Source organism: Convolutriloba macropyga, chromosome 3 (assembly GCF_964194025.1).
Source record: "Convolutriloba macropyga chromosome 3, txConMacr16.3, whole genome shotgun sequence".
Classification (NCBI taxonomy): domain Eukaryota; kingdom Metazoa; phylum Xenacoelomorpha; order Acoela; family Convolutidae; genus Convolutriloba; species Convolutriloba macropyga.
In genome coordinates, this window is record NC_134470.1 from 9,749,189 (window position 1) to 9,765,731 (window position 16,543).

Below are 16,543 nucleotides of genomic sequence, written 5' to 3' on the forward strand. Positions count from 1 at the left end.
CACATATGATATCTTGCTTGGTAATCATACAAGATTTAATTATTAAGATTTATTTAATTCCTTTGTTACCATAGCGAGATCAAATAAGATATCTTGGTAATCATATGAGGTTCATATCTGATTTTATGGCGTTCTTACAAAGATCATGTACGACTTCTATTTGGTAATCGTACAAAAATCAAATTGGAATTCAGGGTTTTCTTGCGAGGATTTTATATGATTTCTTGGAAATCATACGATATTCCAACATGATCTCTTGATAAAAATTGTAGCACAATAAGTGATTTCTTTTTACTCTTACGAGGGTCAGATATGATTTCCTAGTAATAAAACGAGGATCCATTTTGAATTCTTGGTTTTCCTACGCGGCTCATTCATGATTTTTTGGTTATCAAACACTGATCACATTTTTTGAGTTCTTGGTAGTTTTATAAGGATCATATAAAATTTGTCATTAATTAAGCACCGACCATGTATGATTTCTCGGTAATCTTGATAGGATCACATATGACATCTTGCCTGGTAATCATACAAGATTGATTCATGATTTCTTAGTTTTTCATGAGGCAGATATTTATTTCTTTTGTTACCATAGCGAGATCAAATAAGATATCTTGGTAATCATATGAGGTTCATATCTGATTTCATGGCATTCTTACAAAGATCATGTACGACTTCTCGTTGGTAATCATAAAAAAATCAAATTGGACTTCATTGTTTTCTTGCGAGGATTGTATATAATTACTAGGAAATCATACAATAATCCAACATGACCTCTTGATAAAAATCATAGCACCATAAATGATTTCTTGTTACTCTTACGAGGGTCAGATATGATTTCATAGTAATAAAACGAGGATCCATTTTGATTTCCTGGTATTCGTACGCGGCTAATTTTTAGATTTTTGATAACCATACAGTGATCATATATGACTTTTTGTTATTCTTACAAGGTTGATGTAAGATTTTTTTATAACAATTATACGAGAATCTTATATTTAAGCCTAGTTAAAAATTGTTGTTCAAAATTTTTTAAACAAATTTTAATCATTTTATGGGAACACTCTTCTTCAGTTTCTTTTAAAAATTAGCAGAAAAAATCAAAATGACGTAAGAAATTAATTTGCAAATTTTTAAATTTAATCAAAGAAAGTTTTTAAAAACGGGTTTTTTATTTGATCCCGGAAAAATTAATATAAAACTTAAGAATGTTTTTCCTTGGGTCTTTTTAATTTTAACCGGGACATACTTCCGGGCTATCCGTCATACAACTTATTCTCGGTTCACGCTATGTCCTATATGATTCTTATCAATCATACTGGGTCATGTAGGAATTATATGATTTCCTAGTATTCATATAACATGATGTATGATATGTTCAACACCATTGAAGAATCATTAAAAACTTATATAATCATGATTTTAAGTAGAAATTGAGAAAAAAATCTCAGGCGAGAGGGAAAAAAAATTTGAGTCTTGGTGTTTGGATGAGGATCATATATGATTTCCTGGAAATCATACGAAGTTCATACACAACTTCTTGGTATCCAAACAACCAGCATAAATGATTTCTTGGTACTCTTACGAAGTGCATATTTGTTTTCATGGTAATTGCACAGGGATCATATATGGTTTCTTGGTTTTCATAAGAGGATCATACATGATTTCTTGTCAATCATACAAGCATCATGAACGATTTTTTAGTATCCTTACGATGATCATATTTGACTTCATGGTATTCTTACGGAGATCAAATTTGATTTCAAGGTAACAAAACGCGGTTCTTTTCTGAATTCTTGGTTTTCCTGCGCGGCTAATTTTTGATTTTTTGGTTATCAAACACGGATCGTATTTTTTGAGTTCTTGGTACTTTTACAAGGATCATATAAGATTTGTCATTAATCAACCACCGACCATTTATGATTTCTTGGTATTCTTGATAGGATCACATATGATATCTTGCCTGGTAATCATAAAAGATTTAATTATTAAGATTTATTCAAGTCCTTTGTTACCATAGCGAGATCAAGTAAAATATCTTGGTAATCATATGAGGTTCATATCTGATTTCTTGGCATTCCTACAAAGATCATGTACGACTTCTTTTTGGTAATCGTACAAAAATCAAATTGGACTTCATGGTTTTCTTTCGAGGATTTTATATGATTTCTTGGAAATCATACGATATTCCAACATGATCTCTTGATAAAAATTGTAGCACAATAAATGATTTCTTTTTACTCTTACGAGGGTCAGATATGATTTCCCGGTAATCGTACGCGGCTCATTTTTGGTATTCTAATAACCATACAGGGATCATTTATGATTTATTGTTGTTCTTACTAGGTTGATGTAAGATTTTTATATGACAATTATACAAGGGTCTTATATTTAAGCTTATTTAAAAATTGTTGTTCGAAATTTTTTAAACAAATTTTATGCATTTTATGGTAACTCTCTTCCGCAGTTTCTTTTAAAAACTAGTAGAAAAAATCTAAATGCCTTAAGAAATTCAATTGCAACTTTTTAAAATTAATCGAAGAAAATTTTTATAAACGGATTTTTTATTTGATCCCGGAAAAAATTATACATAAATTTAAGAATGTTTTTCCTTGGATCTCTTCATTTTTAACCCGGACACACTTCCGGGTTATCCGTCATATAAATTGTTCTGTTTTCCCACTATGTCCTATATGATTTTTATCAATCATACTAGGTCATACAGGAAATATATGAATTCCTAGTATTCATACAAAATGATATATGGTTTTTTCAATACCATAGAAGAATCATTAAAAATTATATAATCCTCATTTTGGGTTGACTTTGAGAAAATATTTTTTTATAAAGATAACTCTTTCATTTAGAACAAAACTTTAATTTAGGACCAAATAAAGCACATCACTTGAGGGATGTCAGATTGGTCACACAATAACACCAGATAATCGAATATGTGATCCAAATCGACAAAAGAAATCAGATGAGAAGCAAAAAAGATATTTGAGTCCTGGTGTTCAGACGGGGATCATATATGATTTCCTGGAAATCATTCGAAGATCATACACAACTTCTTGGTATTCAATTAAGCATAATAAATGATTTCTTGATAATCTTACGAAGACCATGTTTGTTTTCAATGTAATTATACAGGGATCATATATGGATTCTTCCTTTTCATAAGAGGTTCATTCATGATTTCTTGGTAATCATACAAGCATCATAATTGATTCCTTTGTATCCGTACGATGATCTTATATGACTTCATATTATTCTCAGGGAGATCAATTTTGATTTCATGGTAATAGAACGCGGTTCCTTTTAGATCTCTTGGTATTCTTTCGCTGCTCATTTATAATTTTTTTGGTAATCAAACATGGATCATATCTGATTTCGTGGTATTCTTTATTCTTACAAGGCCCAGAAATGATTTCTTAATAATCATACGATTATCACATATAATTATTTTTGGATACGAGAACCATATATAATTTCCTGGTAATCATACAAGGGTCATATGATTTCTTGGTTTTTGATGAGGCAAATATTTAATTCCTTTGTTACCATAGTGAGATCATAAAGGCTATCCCGGTTATCATACGAAGATCATATCTGATTTCATGACATTCATACGAATAGCGTATACGAGTTTTCCTTGGTAATCAAAAAAAAATCGAATTGGAGTTCCTGATTTTCATACGAAGATTGTATATGGATTGTATATTATACGATGATCAAGCACGATCTCTTGGTAATCATACAAACATCTAAACAATTCCTCGTGACTCTAATGGGGGTCACATATAATTTCTTGGTTATAAAACGAGGACCACTATTGATTTCTTGGTATTCATACGCGGCTCATTTATGGTCTTTTGGTAACCTTACATGGATTATATATGGTTTATTGGTGTTCTTTCAAGGATGTTGTACCATTTCTCGAAAGTCATATGAGGATCTCACACAATTTCTTGGTAAACAAACAAGAGTCATATATTATTTCGTGCTCTTCTCACTAGGCTGATGTAAATTTCTTTTGTATTCATATCAGGATTATACGAGGGCCATATTTGATTTCCTGCTTTTTACGAGGATAAAATCTGAATCTATAGTATTCCTTTGAGAAATACAAACGATTTCCTTGTATTCCAACGAGGATCCTAGCCATTTTTTTGTTAATCAAACAAGGATCATATTTGACATCCTGGTATTCTTACGAGGATTTTTTATGAGTTCTTCGGAATAATCGAAAAAGATCAAAATCGATTTCTTGGTTTTCTACAGGGATCATACATGATTTCTTGTAAAACCTACGAATGTCAGTTATGATTTCCTGGTATTACGAGGATCATATGTCATTTATTTCTAACCATAAAACTCTAGTAAAAACTATCTTGTTTTCATTCGAAGATCATATTTGGTTTTTTAGAAATCAATTAAAAATCATGTCCAACTTCTTGGGAATCACACAAAAAAGTTTTTTCTGTTTTCCTGGTGTTCATATATGTTTGCATGGTATTCCTAAAAAAATTATATTTGACCTCGTTGTAATCTTGCAATGAGCAACAAAAATTATTAATATTCATACAAAGATAATTTGTGAGTTTTTTGTAATCATACCAGGATCAATTCTTGGTACTCTTACGAGGAAGATATAAGATTTGTTTAGATCCTTACAGGGACAATTTATGACTTATCATACATGGATCAATTATGATACCTCAGTTTTTATACGAAGATCATATATCGTTTCCTGCATATATCGTTTCCTGTTATTCGTAGGAGGATCATTCGCGTTTTTTTCTAACCATACAAGGATCAATTTGATTTCCTGGTAATTATACAAGGATCATATCTGATTTTTTGATTTTCCTACCAGCATCATATGTGATTTTTTTTGTATGATTACAAGGATCATACACGCTTTCTTTCTTAAAAAACAATTGTAGTATAGGTTTTTTTGTATTCTTACGGGGATGGTATATGATTTCTGCTATTCCTGTTGTAATTACGAAGTTTATATCTAATTTCTTGGTATTCGAGCAAAAAGCATATGTGATTTCTTTGTGTCCTCAAGATGCTCATATGTGATTTCTCTTTAATCATACAAGGATCAAACCTGATTTCTTCGTTTTCTTAAGAGTATCATTGATGATTTCGTGGTAATAATAACAAGAGCAAATAAGATATCAGGGTTTTCGTACAAGGATCATATATGATTTTTCGCTGTTTAGACGAGAATCTTATACGGATTTTGGTATTCTTAGGAGGAGTATGTGATTTCTTGCTACTCATGCAAGGATTAAATTTGATTTATTAGTGTGCTTAAGAGGTACGTATATAATTTCCTGGTCATAAAATGATCATAGGTGATTTCTTCGTAATCATACAAAGATCAATTTGATTTCCTGGTAATCATACAGGGATCAAATTTGATTTTTTGATTTTCCTACCAGCATCATATGTGATTTCTTTGTTTTATTACAAGGATCAAACACGCTAATTCTTCTTGCTAATCAAAGAAACGTAGTATAGGTTTTCTTGGTATTCTTACGGGGATGAGGTACAGTTTCTACGAAGTTTATAATACGGATGATATTACGAAGTTTATATCTAATTTATTGGTAATCATTGCAAAGCGCATATGTGATTTCTTTGTTTCCGTAAGATGCTCATATGTGATTTATCTTTAATCTTACAAGGATCAAATTTGATTTCTTTGTTTTCTTAAGAGTATCATTGATGATTTCTTGGTAATAATACACGGATCAAATATGATATCAGGTTCTTCATATAAGGATCACATAAGATTTCTTGCTGATTATGCAAGAATCATTTACGATTTTTTGGTATTCTTAGTGTGCTCAAGAGGTACCTATATAATTTCCTGGTTGTAAAATGGTTGTAGGTGATTTCTTGGTAATCATACAAGGATCAAATATGATTTCTTGTTATTCTTCCGATGATTTTGTATAAAATCCTGGTAATCTTACAAGAACCATTTATGATTTCATGGTATTCATAAAATGATCATTTATGATTTCTTACTTATCATAAAAGGATCATAGATGATTTTTTGGTAATCAAACAAGAATCATAGCTGATATCCTGGTATTCTTACGAGGATTGTTTATGAGATCTTCGCAAACCTGCGAGGACACTTTATGATTTCTTGGTAATTTGATAAGAGTTGTAATTGATGTCTTCTTAACCATATGGGGTTTAACTTGATCTCCTGGTAGTCAGAAAAGGATCAAAGTTGATGACTTGGTTTTGTTACGAGAAACAGACTTGATTTCCTGTAAAACCCACAAATATCATTTATGATTTCTTGTGAATAATACGATGATCATATATCATTTATTGCTAACCATACAACTCTAAAAAAACTACTTTGTTTTCTTTCGAAGATCATATTTGGTTTCTTAGAATTCATACAAAGATCATACCCAACTTCTTGGGAATCATACAAGTATCATAATTTTTTTTGTATTCCTTGTGTTCATATATAATTGCTCGGTATTCTTAATAGGTTTATATATGACCTTAGTGTAATCATACAATGAGCAAATATGATTATTATTATATTTAAGAGGATTATTTGTGATTTCTATGTAATCATACCAGGGTCAATTAAGCTATCTTGGTACTCTTACGAGGAAGATATATAATTTCTTCGTTTTCTTAACGGGATAATTTATTATTTCTTGGTAATCATACATGGATCAAATAAGATACCTCAGTTTTTATACGAGGATCATATATCGTTTCCTGTTATTAATAGGAGGATCATTCGTGATTTTTTGTAATCAAACAAGGATCAATTTGGTTTCCTGGTAATCATACAGGGATCAAATTTGATTTTTTTGATTTTCCTACCAGCATCATATGTGATTTCTTTGTATTCTTAGAGGGATCATACACGCTTTTTTGCTAATCAAAGAAACGTAGTATATGTTTTCTTGGTATTCTTACGGGGATGATATACAGTTTCTAAAAAGTTTTTAATACGGATGATTTTACGAAGTTTATATCTAATTTATTGGTAATCATGAAAAACGCATATGTGATTTCTTTGTTTCCCTAAGATGCTCATATGTGATTTCTCTTTAATCTTACGAGGATCAAATCTGATTTCTTTGTTTTCTTAAGGGTATCTTTGATGATTTCTTGGTAATAATACACGGATCAAATATGATATAAGGTTCTTCATATAAGGATCACATAAGATTTCTTGCTGATTATACAAGAATCATTTACGATTTTTTGGTATTCTTAGGAACAGCATATGTGATTTCCTGGTATTCATGCAAGGCTTAAATTTCTTTTGTTTGTATGCTTACAAGGATTGTATTGACTTTGTTGTCAAAAAATGATTATAGGTGACTTTTTGGTAATCATACAAAGTTCATATATGATTTCTTGGTATTCATAAGAGGATCATACACGACTTCCTGGTAATCATAAATAATTTTCTGGTATCCTTACAAGGATCATAAACGACTTCATATTATTCTTAAGGAGATCAAATTTTATTTCATGGTAATAAAGCCTAGATCCTTTGTGATCTCTTGGTATTCCGACGCGGCTCATTTATGATTTTTTGGTAATCAAACATGGATCATATATGATTTCTTGGTATTCTTTATTCCTACAAGGGCCGCATATGATATCTTAATAGTCATACGATTATCACATATAATTAGTTTTTGATACGAGAGCAATATATAATTTCCTGGTAATCATACAAGAGTCATATATGATTTCATGGTGTTTGGTGAAGCAGATACTTTATTACTTTGTTACCATAGTGAGATCGTCTAGGATATCTGGGTAATCATACGACGATCATATCTGATTTCATGGCAATCATACGATAAGCATGAATTCTCCTTGGTAATCAAACAAAAATCGAATTGGAGTTCTTGATTTTCATACGAAGATTGTATATATTCTCTTGGAAATCATACGATGATCAAGCACGATCTCTTGGTAATCATACAAACATCTAAACAGTTCCTCGTTACTCTAATGGGGGTCACATATAATTTCATGGTTATAAAACGAGGACCACTATTGATTTCTTGGTATTCAAACGCGGCCATTTATGGTCTTTTGGTAACCATACAGGGATTTTATATGGTTTATTGGTGTTCTTTCAAGGATGTTGTAAGATTTTTTGATAGTCATATGAAGATCTTACACGAATTCTTGTAATAAAACAAGAATCATATATGATTTCGTGCTCTTCTTCCTAGGCTGATGTATAATTGTTTTATAATCATATCAAGATTATACGAGGGGGGCCATATTTGATTTCATGCTTTTTACGAGGATCAAATCTGAATCTTTGCGAACTATAAACTATTTCATTGTATTCCAACGAGGATCCTAGACGCTTTATGGTAATCAAAGAAGGATGATATATGATATCCTGGTATTCTTACGAGGATTGTTTATGAGTTCTTCGCAATCCTACGAGGACCATTTATGATTTCTTGGTAATTTTATCAGGGATTTAATTGATGTCTTCTTAACCATACAGGTTTTAACTTGATCTCCTGGTAATCGAAAAAAAAATCAAAATTGATTACTTGATTTTCTTGCAAGGATCATAAATGATTTCTTGTAAAGCCTACAATTGTCATTTATGATTTCTTGGTATTACGAGGATCATATATCATTTATTGCTAACCATACAACTTCAAAAAACTACTTTGTATTCTTTCGAAGATCATATTTGATTTCTTAAAAACCATACAAAGATCATACCCAACTTCTTGGGAATCATACAAGCATCATAATTTTTTGTATTCCTGGTGCTCATATATGTTTGCTTGGTATTCTTAATAGATTTTCATATGACCTCATTCTAATCATACAATGAGCAAATATGATTATTATTTCATTTACGAGGATTATTTGTGATTTCTATGTAATCATACCAGTGTCAATTATGCTTTCTTGGTACTCTAACGAGGAAGATACATAATTTCTTCGTAATCTTACTGGGATAATTTATGATTTCTTGGTAATCATACATGGATCAAATATGATACCCCAGTTTTTATACAAGGATCATATATCGTTTCCTGTTATTCGTAGGAGGATCATTCATGATTTTTTATAATCATACAAGGGTCAATTTGATTTCCTGGTAATCATACAAGGATCATATCTGATTTTTTGATTTTCCTAACAATATCATATGTGATGTTTTTGTATGATTACAAGGATCATACACGCTTTCTCGCTTAATGAACAATTGTAGTATAGGTTTTCTTGGTATTCATACGGGGATTTTATATGATTTCTGCTATTCCTGTTGTTATTACGAAATTTATATCTAATTTCTTGGTAATCGAGCAAAATGCATATGTGAATTCTTTGTGTCCTTAAGATGCTCATATGTGATTTCTCTCTAATCATACAAGGATCAAATCTGATTTCTTCGTTTTCTTAAGAGTATCATTGATGATTTCTTGGTAATAATAAAAGGAGCAAATATGATATCAGGGTTTTTGTACAAGGATGATATATGATTTCTTGCTGTTTATACAAGAATCTTATACGGATTTTGGTATTCTTAGGAGGAGTATGTGATTTCTTGCTACTCATGCAAGGATTAAATTTGATTTATTAGTGTGCTTAAGAGGTACGTATAAAATTTCGTGGTCATAAAATGATTGTAGGTGATTTCTTGGTATTCACACAAGGATCATGTATGATTTCTTGGTGTTCTTGCGAGAATCATATACGTCTTTGTTTTTGTACTAAGATCGTAAGGAGAATTCAATCATGGAAACTATGAAATCATATTTAAGTACGTTCCTTCGAAGAAATCAATGAATCCTCATTCCGTTCCTACATTTAAAGCCAATTTAACAACTTGGTTGACTTAAAGACCAAATAGAAAGATGATACTGTGAAAATGGAAACTCGTCTTTTTTGTCTAGCTCAAACTGAGCATAAAGTCGACTTGTTATGTTTGAAACTGATAATTTTGGAGTAAACTGATGCAAGATTTTTTTTGCTTCCCTATTTAATTTACTACCAGCCATCCAGTTTTCCGAAAGAAACTAATCAAGACATGAAATAATAGCAATAGAATTTTTTGAGTTTAACACTCGATTGTTAGATTAAAATACGACAGTAGTCAGCTATAGCATGCAAAATTGTCATGAGCTTTTTAAGAAAATTTTTCAAAAGTGAACATCTGGCCGTAAAAAAGGCTAACTTACGACTCAGTGACGTTTTCCATGTTTGTCGCGTGATCGTGAAATAATCGAATAAGTGCATTTTCATCCAGGGGCCAATTTGCAATTAGTGAAGAATTCTCATCTCGACGATATCCCTTTCTGTCGTTAGAGCCTTCATTTCATCGCCAACGCAATTTCTCAAACTAATAGCTGCTAAAATAACCGTTGCAAACATAATTGTGATTAAATCAACCAAAATTATCTAAACTCAGAATAGTTTTCAATTTTTTTTGTAATTTTGTAAAAAGAACAATTTTCAACAAATAAAAGGAGGTTAAACTTTGCGTTTGTTTATAATCTTCTTTCTGCGCAAGTGAATTACCATAAAAGGCAAGAAGAAAGGTAGCGTTCTATGAAGTAAAATAGGCGTTTTTGACGCAGTAATAAGATAAGAATTGAGATAGGAAATTTGTTCAAAGGAAAGGAAATTGACTTTTTACTCAAGTTCAAGAAGCATTCAGCTAAAATCAACTAAAAGCGCTGCAGGTAAAATAACGAAAAGCTAATCAAGTTTGCTTTTGTTGATAATATATAAGTGTTTGTTTATTTGTTTTTTGTAAATATGAATTTTTTTTATTTTCGCGGCGGTGCTTTTCATTCAACATTTTGTCTTTTGATCGCTGAATTTTAACAAGTGGATTCGAAATTTATTAAGGAAAGCATGTTGATATTGTTGTAACATTATAGAGATTTTTTTCAAACGGCAAAAAATTTATCAGAAGGGAATAATTCGCCTCGTTTTCAAGATAATGAATGGCAGTTTTATTCAGAGAAAGCGATTACAGCACCAATAGAAGAGGATATAAGCAATCTGTTCACATTTTTGGAGTTCTAAAACACAATGTTTTCAACTGATTGTAAAACTGTAATATATGAAGACAGATTTCATGCGAAATTTTCAGAGAAAAATGTGTCCAGTGTAAAAAAAGTGCCTGAGATCTGTAATTATTCAGAGTTTATCTTACATTTACAAAAACATTGTCTGAAATAGACAAAAATTAAAAATTAATTTACTTTTTTTTGCGAAAAACCTAGTCGAAGCCAGTACTGTCATGATTAAATCTTTGAAAAATCATTAGATTTAGTACACTTGCGCCTTCTCTCGGAGACAATAAAGCCACAAGAGATCTTTATTTAAGGGGACTAGGTAACAAAAACACACAAAAAAGAGAACAAAAAAAGCAAAATTAGATAACGTTTTTTCTTAAACAATACTTTTAAAGTCATGAAAGCCATCAGTTATAAAATATAGGCTCATCTAATCAACCAAAAAAATCAAGGAGACGTGTTAATCTTCAGGAAACTCCATACGACTAAAGGACAAATTGAAAACGACAGTTAAAGACAAAAGTAGAAAAAAAAACTCAATTAAACTCTACGAGAAAGTTGTGACAAAGCCGTTAAAACCATAATCTGTACCTTAAAAGATTTTGATTTGTTCAGTTGTGCTTTATTTGTAACGCCAGTGATGTGTTATGTGAACTGTCAATAAAGTCACAATGCGAAAAAAGGAAGAAAAAGTCGTGAAAAGTGGGCAAACGCCTAAAAATAAAAAAAAATTGTGAAATCTGGTAGTACAGAAAGAATTAATTAACGCGTAAAATCGCCATAAAGATTAAATTTTAATTCATTATAAAGGAGAAGTATTCCTGCTTTGCTGAGACTAAAGTACAAGTTGGCCAAATTAAGAGAAAAATATAGTGGCAAAGTTCAAAAAGCTCTTGTATATTAAAAGAAATTAATCTTAAGAGTCAAAACGACCACAAGCTTTGGAGTAAAAATACTAGCTACATTAATTCGAAACTGTTTAGGAAAATGATCGGGTCTATCACCAATGAGCTTTGATTTGAATTGTTCCGTTCTTAAACTAACATTGGAAAGATCGATTTTTTTAAAAAAAGACAACTACCCTTGCTATTGCTGTTCGTCCACTAGGAACACATAAATGTTTCGAATGCAATAGATAGAGACAATTTGCTAGTGAAAAAGTCAAAATAAATGCTGCTATTTTGATAATCATCGAGATAAGATAGCAACAAGCGGCAGAACGTTAATTCCAAAGCACTCTTAATGAAGGTGAAATTGTGACTAGCCCCTGTAGAGTTTACAAGATTGTGTTAAAAGGTTTTGGGTTTGTACTTCCGTCAAATTTTATGAAAATGGACCAACTAAGCTTATTTCGTGAAGTTTTTTATGAAATAGTCTCTGAATATACCCAAAATTTTAGCCAAAAAGTTTAATCAAAATAGTCAACAATACTTTTTAATCTTTGAAAATCAAATCAACAACATTATTGTTAATAAATTCATTAAAATTTAACAAAATTGACTAAACTTTCAATAAAACATCCGGAAATTGTGAATAAAAGCATCAAATCTATCTCAATATTCACAAAAAATTAAACCTCGTTTTTCGCGCTAGAAAACCAATTTCAAAAAAATCTTTTTCATTCCATATTCTGCGCTGGATGGGCTTTTTAATGATATCAGTCACAACTCTCTACGATGATTATATCGATCGGCCAAAATGGTCTGAACAAAAAAACATTAGTTGAGTATATAGTTCCTCCCCCCTCAGGAGGGGTCGGAACAAATAAGAAAAACGAAATGTTAAAGGCGCATTTCCTATCTTTCTTTGAAAGTTTGTTTATCATAATTTTAACGAAAAGGTGAAGAAGGTTAAAAATTGTTTCCGAGACATCAAGGACTTATGATGTACGCATCCCCGATTTTTTGTCGATTTGTTAGATTGATAGTAAACGTGAGAAATAGTAATAAAAGTCAGTATTATTATTCAATATTTTTGTACTTAGAGATATTTACAAAGATAGTAGGTTAGTTAGAGGTTTGGTTCAATTTTTGTCTTTTTTTTTAACAGCAAGAGTTTTTTTAATGAATACAGCCTACGTCTGATCAAAAAAAAAGTCTTTCGTTGAACAAATGAACAATTTCTTGTTAGACATTCCTGAGTTTGAAATTGCTCGAAAACGTATTTGTTTTGTACGATTTCGAATTTATTTTTTGAATTATCTTGCTGGGACTTGATTTCAATGAAATCTTGAGCATTCTTATTTTTATGTAGTTTGAAAAGCTGTAAGTTTAAGAGCAAAACTTGTTGATATCTTTTCGACTAAAAACTTTTCAATTGCCAATGTTCTCAAAGTGAAAACACTATGCACTGTACAAGCCGAGGTTGCAGGATTCGAACCCAGTATCTCCAGCACCCTTGCCAGTGATGCTACCGTTGCACCAACGTTCTCGGAAATTTCCTAATTTGTTAGCTAGCTTGATATATCACAAGTTAGGTCATTACAGCCGTTCGGGACAATATTTTCCTAAATTTTGAAATCATTCTCTCCTTTTTTAATAAACATTTCCAATTATATAAACGCAGTAATTGTTGGATGGCTTTCAAAAAAACAGGGAGATATAGTTCCTAACTCAACGACAATAAAGGCTTGCTATTTTTTTAAAATATTTGGATACTTAAAAAGAATGAATTACTGAGTCAAATATACAACAAATTGGGGCTACAAAGTGCCCATATCTTACATTCAGTCGGCATCAGAACTGAATTAGAACATTTTCAGAATAAAATAACTTTTCAGTACTGATTTAGAAAGTTTTCAGAACAGTTTTTGTATTGTTTCTGAAACCTCTGTGAGTCAGAGCAACATTCAAAAGCTATGTCCGCTGAATTTCTCTGGATCAGAATAAAATTCGGAATGCTTTTCTGAATTAACTCTGAATTAGAAGAAAATCCAGAATGCATTTCTGATTTAGCTCTGAATCAGAATGAAAATCAGAAACTTTTCACGACCTTGCAGACACATACAAAAAATTTCTCATTAGTTATTTGGTTGTTATTTAAAGGCTTTTTTGCAATTGATCGCTTTTGAACAATTTATTTCTAGAAACAAATTTAAACTCAGAAAACTTTGGTTCTCAGAACCGGTTTCAATGTAGCACATTGAACTCAAGGTTGGAAGAACGGCAATGGACATAACTGTTGCTCAGATCAACGTTGCAATATCTTCTGAAGCTTTTTTTGACCAGCTTTTGACTACTGAGTCAATAATCGGATACAAAAAAATGTTGTACATTTCAAACGTTTTTCAATATCTCGGGAAGTACTTCACAAATACTACGAGCGGTAGCCACATTTTGTTGATACTAAACTCCTCTTGCTTCGGTTGCCAGTTGGTTCATTTAATCTGCCTGGTCAAAAAGTTGTTCAAGAGAAAATTTCAAAACAATAGCTTGTTTGGGTCGAATTGTTGTCACACAAATTCCAGTACTAAAATAAACCCAAGTAACCCAAACAATTTGGGCTCATCGGATACCTCAGTTCAGATAGTGGGAGTATCTCAATTTATTTTTAAAACCTAATTTGCTTGAGTTGAGGCGGTCAATTTGTGCTCTGTAATTGGCCAGAGTTTGTTTATTTGAAAAAACTTTGTCTTTATTTGAAGAAGTTGCATTTTCTCTATAATCAATTTTAAAGATAGGTTTATTGGTATTGTGATATTGCTTTTTCCGGCATTTTTGGTTTATAACCAGTCTTATGGGCCATGTGTACTGCTAAGCTGAAAAAAGTTCTGATTATTTAAAGAAGTTGCATTTTCTCTATTAACATTTTCAAAGATAGGTTCTTTTGGTAGTGTGAAATCTTGTTTTGATGTTAAATTTTTTCTTGTTTTTGTTTTAGCGAAATTACAAGCTTGGTTTTCTTTACCATGCTATATCATTTTTCCTAGAGCTTAGTTCAATAACTCCCCCACTGCCGGTCCCCAGCTCGGAATGAAAAAGGAGGGTTTAAATCACACAAAGCATACTGGAAAATCTCAACAAGTCAGTTTTAACTTGACTTAATAAAGATTACAACACCACATTATATAAAGTTCTTCAATTTCTACAGGTATTGCCTGAATTTATATTTCTTAAGGACCTCAGAGCGAAAGCAATGGTAATACCTAGCTTGGCTCACGAACATAGTTTTGATTTTAACCTACTTCAGACAAAAATCAGAATCTGATTCAGAGTCCGAATCAGAATATTTCCGAGTCTGATTCAGAATCTGAATCAGAAAAAAATCAGTCTTATTCAGAGTCTGATTCTGGAACTGAATCAGAGTCTGAATCTGATAATATCAGAACAGACTGAACATGAACAGACTCTGAATCAGTACTGAAATGTTACATGAACAGACTCTGAATCAGTACTGAATGGTTTCTAAAAATTTCCTGATTTAGTACTGAATTACTCTGAAAGTTAGGTACGGGTGCTCAGATCTTCAAAACTAAAACTCTTTCTCAGTTGAGTGAACAGAAATCATATCCGCGAAACTCTTGTTTTTCCAGTTATGATCCAATTTAATAAAATGTAGCCCCTAGTTATGATAAGTACCCATAGGGTCTAGGTGGGTGTTAAAACCAGAAAATATTTAAATAACCAGCGTGAGAATAAAAATCTTTTACATAAGTCAACGATAATGTCTCAAAGTTGAGATATCAACTCTTACTATAACAGCAGTAAACTGAAAGGAAAACAAAAACATAATAAGCAATCATTGTTCAATATATTTTGACATCATACCGCTAAGAACGGATGCTATTTTAGAAGTAAAAATTTCGTTTTCGTCACTGGTGTAAGACACAAATGAGGATATCTAAGACGATACGTATTAACGTCATATTTCCTTGTCTCGAATTTTGACAGGTAAAAAGGCTGATTTCACAAAAGCTAAAAGGGGGAAAAAGGGAAAAAATGGAAAAGGAAAAATGGCGAAAAACAAGAGGCGCAAGTGTACGTGTTAAGAACTGGTAATTTCTTCAGCTTATGAACTTATGAGGCAAAATTGGGATGTGAATTTTTTCACTTATTCAGCTCCGTTTTATTTAATTTAGGATACAAAGTGATTTTTCCCTAGTCTAGTTTAGTTGTTGAGTTTTTCTCTTACGCTCTCTTTATCCTCTATAAGTCCCCTAGTGGCTAAACATGCTATATAGCAGCATAGTATTAGGTATATATAACAGAGCGAATGCTCATATTTTGCCCAAAATATAGCCCGCCTCTGAGCCCCAATCCCCCTCCCCAAAGTACCCGAGGTCACATAAACAAAGTCAATATATCAATTAAGCTGCTGAGAGGTTTGAGAAAATGGGCGTTTTTATTGTACTCTTAAAGACACGCACCATTACACACTAAAATATTGCCAATTAATCAACTCAACGGCTGACACACCTGGCTAAGGTTCATGAAGCATAAAAACAGACTCTATATATAAAC

The 16,543-nt window shown here is 31.6% G+C and overlaps 1 protein-coding gene across 2 annotated transcripts in view; it reads right to left on the reverse strand.

The window, feature by feature from the left end:
• LOC142336841 (uncharacterized) overlaps window positions 1–16,543 on the reverse strand; it is a 41,974-nt gene that overhangs the window by 14,977 nt on the left and 10,454 nt on the right. For both annotated transcript variants that reach the window (XM_075385792.1, XM_075385793.1), the window contains exon 2: window positions 10,239–11,087. In XM_075385792.1, the coding sequence (XP_075241907.1) occupies window positions 10,239–10,258 (20 nt within the window). In that variant the 5' untranslated portion in view covers window positions 10,259–11,087. The remainder of the gene's footprint in view (window positions 1–10,238; window positions 11,088–16,543) is intronic.